This window comes from Mandrillus leucophaeus, unplaced genomic scaffold, assembly GCF_000951045.1.
Source record: "Mandrillus leucophaeus isolate KB7577 unplaced genomic scaffold, Mleu.le_1.0 Scaffold395, whole genome shotgun sequence".
Taxonomy (NCBI): domain Eukaryota; kingdom Metazoa; phylum Chordata; class Mammalia; order Primates; family Cercopithecidae; genus Mandrillus; species Mandrillus leucophaeus.
The window spans coordinates 2,665,823-2,671,509 of NW_012104198.1; the positions used below are offsets into that span (position 1 = coordinate 2,665,823).

A 5,687-nucleotide genomic window follows, 5' to 3' on the forward strand; every position below is an offset into this window, starting at 1 on the left:
CCTTCCTTCTTCCTTCCTTCCTTCCTTCCTTCCTTCTTTCTTTTCTTTCTTTGCTTCTTTTTTTTTTTTTTCTTCAGGGTCTTGATCTGTCACCCAGGCTGGAGTGCAATGTTGCAACCTTGGCTCACTGCAACTTCTGCCTTCTGGGTTCAAGTGAATCTCCTGCTTCAGCCTCTTGAGTAGTTGGGATTACAGGCATGTGCCACCATACCCGGCTATTTATTTATTTATTTTGAGATGGAGTCTCACACTGTCATCAGACTGGAGTGCAGTGTCGCGATCTCAGCTCACTGCAAGCTCCGCCTCCCGGGTTCACGCCATTCTCCTGCCTCAACTTCCCGAGTAGCTGGGACTACAGGTGCTCCTCACCACACCCGGCTAATTTTTTTTGTATTTTTAGTAGAGACAGGGTTTCACCATGTTGGCCAGGCTGGTCTCGAACTCCTGACCTCAGGTGTTCCGTCTGTCTCAGCCTCCCAAAGTGCTGGGATTACAGGCATGAGCCACTGCACCTGGCCTGGACTGATTTTTACATTGAGTCTGACTGATTTGGGGTGTTTGACCATCTGGTTGTGCATCCACTTGCGAAATCTGATGGCAAGTTTTGTTCAGCTGTGTATGTGTTAGCTGTGTCCCACCAACAGTATCTGACAATCTCATAATCAGCCTGACTATTTTTGTCAACCCTGTTGTGCCGTTTGTCACTGTAACCACCTGAATGACTTCTCATAGCTGAGGCTGTCAGCTTAACTCTCCTGACTTAGGGCAGAAAGCTGCCTGTTCAACTGTCTTCTGTGAGTGTCGGCCTGACAGTTTCCTTTGACTGGCGGCTAGGCACTGTGTCTTCCTGTCTCTCTAGGGACTGGTTCTTGAAGGGAAACCTCCTCATCATCATCGTCAGTGTGTTAATCATCCTGCCCCTGGCCCTCATGAAACACTTGGGTAAGAGGCTCCCCGGGTTGGCCATTGGGTAGTAGGGTCAGACAGAAGAAGCCAGACTGAGAAAACCCCTATTCATTTTCAAGGGCTGCGGAACACCAGGAGAGCTTATTTGATGTGGGCTTGAACAGATTAGCAGGAGTTTGCTATGGAGGGGAGGTTTTTCTGGGTGGAAGTAGAAGCTTATGCAAAGGCAACTGGGGTGGGCAGACCTTGAAGGCCAGACTGGGTGTTTGGAGTTCACTGTACGGGGTTCCATTGATTTTTTTTTTTTTTTTTTTTTTTGAGACTGAGTCTCGCTCTGTCACCCAGGCTGGAGTGGTGCAATGGCGTGGTCTCGGCTCACTGCAACCTCTGCCTCCCGGGTTCAAGCGATTCTCCTGCCTCAGCCTCCCGAGTAGCTGGGACTACAGGTGCGTGCCACCACACCTGGCTAATTTTTGTATTTTTAGTAGAGATGGGGCTTTGCCATGTTGGCCAGGCTGGTCTCGAACTCCTGACCTCAGGTGATCCACCCGCCTAGGCCTCCCAAAGTGCTGGGATTACAGGTGTGAGCCACCACGCCTGGCTGATTTCTGAGACTCTGTATTTTGCCCCTCTTAGGCTACCTGGGGTACACCAGTGGTCTCTCACTGACCTGCATGCTGTTTTTCCTGGTTTCGGTGAGTCACAGAGAAGTGGGGAGAGAGTTTGGGACATTGGGACATAGCCTCCCCCATGACCTGGCTTCCCCGATGCCCCCATCCTCAGGTCATCTACAAGAAGTTCCAGCTTGGCTGTGCTATAGGCCGCAATGAAACAGCAATGGAGAGTGAAGCTCCCGTGGGACTCCACAACCAAGGGCTCAACAGCAGCTGTGAGGCCCAGATGTTCACAGTTGACTCACAGGTGTGTGTGCAGGCATGTAGGAGATTGCAACACACTCAGGCCCTCTGGTTCTGTCACACGGTGCATCCTGTTCAGAGTGGAGCTGGATATTGGACACTGGGGGCTTCTGTGTGTCTGATATGGAGGGCAATTACAGGGCGGGAGGGGGATGGGAAGAAGGGGATGGACCCCTGTGGGCTCTAATCCCATGTACTCGGGCATTCCCCTAGATGTCCTACACAGTGCCCATTATGGCTTTTGCTTTTGTCTGCCACCCTGAGGTGCTGCCCATCTATACGGAGCTCTGCCGGTGAGTGGGCAGGCAAGTGGGCCTGCATGATGGGCCAGCAAGTGGGGTGGTAACCGGAATGTCTGATGCTCCCTACAGCAGTCCTGGGACTGTCACTTGGTGGAAGCTAGGTTGTGCCGTGGGAGGGGTTTGGGGTGGTCAGGAGGTCTCGGGGGATTCAGGCTAGTGACGGTTTGCTGATCGGGGCTTAAGTATTCTCTTATTTTAATATCCAGCACAAATGTGGATGGACAGAGTCAGGAAGCAGAGATCAGATGATCAGATGGAGGGGGTGATATGCATGGCTGGTGGTATGGGGATGGGGAGGTACGGACAGACAGGCGGAGGCAGGGATGATATGATGGGAGATGTGTGGATGATCAGACAGAGGGACAGCATGGATGGTCAGATGGAAGAGGCAGTGGCAGTCAGATGCAGGGGAGAGGGAGATGGTCACATGGCGGGGAGATATGGATGGTCAGAGAGGGGGTTTTGGCTAGTCACAGGGGAGGCAGAGACGGGTGTCCCCATTTGTGCCAACTGAATGTCAGTCTGGGAGAAGGGGACTCTGGAGGGCGGAGGCTGGCTTTGAGGGACCTGGGGCAAGTCCCAGGGTCTGGGCATGACAGTTCCACGACCTCTATACCTCAGGCCCTCCAAGCGCAGGATGCAGGCCGTGGCCAACGTGTCCATTGGGGCCATGTTCTGCATGTATGGGCTCACGGCGACCTTTGGATACCTCACCTTCTACAGTGAGTGGGGCTGCGGCTAGGGCTGGGGGGAGGGGGAAGGCCTGGGGCGGGAGCCTCTGAGCTCTTTCCTTCTGTGACCACGGACCTGTCAGTTTCCAAACAGAAGGTGTGCCTCACTTATGTGGATTTTGTCACTGTGCATGTATGTATGGGTTTCTGGGGCATTGGTCCTGGTGCTGTCTCCACATCCTGCATCCCGTACCCCCTGTCTCATGGTCCAGGCAACGTGGAGGCGGAGATGCTACACATGTACAGCCAGAAGGACCCTCTCATCCTCTGTGTGCGCCTGGCCGTGCTGCTCGCGGTGACCCTCACTGTGCCAGTCGTGCTGTTTCCGGTGCGTGGGGCCCATGGCTCAGAGGGACATGGATGGATGGGTATAGGGTGTAGGCATGGATGTGTGGGTCGAGGCTGGAGACAGGAGTGGATGGATGGATGAAGGAGGCAAGGATGGACAGATAGAAAAGGGCAGCGTTTTCAGATGGACAGAGATGGCAAAAATCGATAGACAGAAGTGGGAAGGACATAGATAGCAGGAGAGAGAGGGTCAGGGGACAGGGTAGTCAGTCGGAGGGAGGAGGCACAGATGGATGGCTAGAAAGAAGAGGGAGTCAGGAAGGGTCAGTTGGAGGGTAGAAACCAGGATGGACAGAAAAGGGTGGAGGCTGAAGTGATGGGATGTAGGAGGGTCAAGGCTCTGAGATGGGGAGGCGGAACTAATTAGACAGAGGAGGGAGGTAGAGGTCAGGTGGAGAGAGGCAGGTCACACAGGGTGGAAGGACCGGTGGATGGTCAGACAGAAGGAGAGGCGAAGATGGTCAGCTAGAGGAGGAGGCAAGGATTTCAGACAGTGGGTGCGGGTGCCGATGGGTGTTCAGACAGAAGGAAGAGATGTGGATTGTCAGAGGATGGAGGCAGGAAGCCCGTTCAGAACATGGAGACACAGATGATGGGTTAGGCAGGGTGAAGCCATGGATAGTCAGAGGGAGGGGAAATCAGGGATCTCAGACAGAGGGTGGAGCTAAAGACAGATGATCACGTGGAAGGGGGGCAGCACTAGGGTCCTGACTTCTGTCCCACCCTACTCTGGCCACAGATCCGCCGGGCCCTGCAGCAGCTGCTTTTCCCAGGCAAGGCCTTCAGCTGGCCGCGACATGTGGCCATAGCTCTGATCCTGCTTGTTTTGGTCAATGTCCTTGTCATCTGTGTGCCGACCATCCAGGATATCTTTGGAGTTATCGGTCAGTAAACCTCACCCCAGTCCCATATCCCATCTAATGTGGGCCTTGTCCCCAAGTCAGGTTGACTTCTGTCCCTCCTTCTTGTCCTCCAGGGTCCACCTCAGCCCCCAGCCTCATCTTCATCCTCCCCAGCATCTTCTACCTCCGCATTGTACCCTCTGAGGTGGAGCCTTTCTTATCCTGGCCCAAGATCCAGGTAAGCATTCCAGGGCAGAGCTAGGGAGAGAGGGAGCACTCCAAGGAGGGAGTGCTCACTCCAGGATGGTTGGAGGTGAAAGGGACATGCATAGGAGGGGGCTGGGAGAGCATATGAAAGAATGGTCTGGAAGAATGAAGGTGATTGTCTTAGGAAGGGGCAGAGGAGACAGAGCACCAGCAGGGTCCAGGAAGACAGGGAGCACTCAAACAGGGGCTGGCATAGAGGGAGCATTCTCCAGACAGATGGAAGGAGCACTATTGGGAAGAGAGCTGGAAGCACCTTCAAGAAAGAGGATGGAGGAACGTACTCTCTATGGGTCCTGGGAAGGTGGAAGGAGGACTCGCAGAAAGGGGCTGGCTGTAAGGAAGGAGAGGGCACACAGAGGAGGGTCAGGAATGGATGAAGCAATCTCTGAAGGAGGTGGAAGACTTGAGGAATATTCTCAGAAGGCAATTGGGTGAGGAGTCCCAACCAGCCCCATCTTGTCTCTCTGGCCCGCAGGCCCTGTGCTTTGGAGTCCTGGGAGTCCTCTTCATGGCCGTCAGTCTAGGCTTTATGTTTGCCAACTGGGCCACAGGCCAGAGCCGCCTATCTGGACACTGATCAGGCCCTGCTGGCCCAGGTCCCTGTGCGAATGCACATGGAGGGGTCGGGGCCGCTCCCTAGGGTCCCTCCTGCCCAGCATGTGGAGGTGGCTGGTTCCCACGAACGTGGTTGTCAGAGGCGGGGGACAGCAGAGGCTGCAGACTGGCCCACTTCCCTCCTCCCCAGGGATGCCAAGCTTGGATCATGGCCCTAATCCCATCCCCAACCCCATGGGGGGAGGAGGAGGAGGAGGAGGAGAAGGAGGAGAAGGTGGCGGAGGAGGAGGAGGGCAGGTCCTGGCAGAGCCTTTGCCCAGCCCAGTCCTCTCTGCCTCCTCCTGGCTGAAGCTGTTTGTCAGGATTACCCTCGGGCTAAAGAGGAAAAATAAAGATGTTGAGCTACCACTCTGGACTCAGCCTTCTGATCTTTCTCTGAGTCTTGCTGGGGGAGCCTGCCGGAGTCCAGGCTGGAGCAAACTGAAGCCCTACGAGTGGGACTGTGCCTGCTCATGCGTTCACTCACTTCACTCTTTCAGTAACTTGCTACTCAACTTAATATTTCACTCACTTGGCCAGGAGCAGTGACTCACACCTGTAATTCCAGCACTTTGGGAGGTTGAGGCCGGTGGATCACCTGAAATCACGAGTTTGAGACCAGCCTGGCCACCATGGCAAACCCCATCTCTACTAAAAAATACTAAAATTAACTGGTTGTGGTGGCACACGCTGTAGTCCCAGCTACTTGGGAGGCTGAGACAGGAGAATCACTTGAACTCGGGAGGCGAAGGTTGCAGTGAGCTGAGATCGTGTCACTGT

General features: G+C 54.6%; 1 protein-coding gene across 2 annotated transcripts in view; it reads left to right on the forward strand.

The window, feature by feature from the left end:
* SLC38A5 (solute carrier family 38, member 5) overlaps positions 1-5,276 on the forward strand; it is an 11,059-nt gene extending 5,783 nt beyond the window's left edge. For both annotated transcript variants that reach the window (XM_011991434.1, XM_011991433.1), the window contains exons 8-16: positions 860-942; positions 1,543-1,601; positions 1,690-1,827; positions 2,037-2,116; positions 2,747-2,847; positions 3,069-3,184; positions 3,944-4,088; positions 4,181-4,284; positions 4,789-5,276. In XM_011991434.1, the coding sequence (XP_011846824.1) occupies positions 860-942; positions 1,543-1,601; positions 1,690-1,827; positions 2,037-2,116; positions 2,747-2,847; positions 3,069-3,184; positions 3,944-4,088; positions 4,181-4,284; positions 4,789-4,890 (928 nt within the window). In that variant the 3' untranslated portion in view covers positions 4,891-5,276. The remainder of the gene's footprint in view (positions 1-859; positions 943-1,542; positions 1,602-1,689; positions 1,828-2,036; positions 2,117-2,746; positions 2,848-3,068; positions 3,185-3,943; positions 4,089-4,180; positions 4,285-4,788) is intronic.
* The last annotated feature ends 411 nt before the right edge of the window (positions 5,277-5,687 follow it).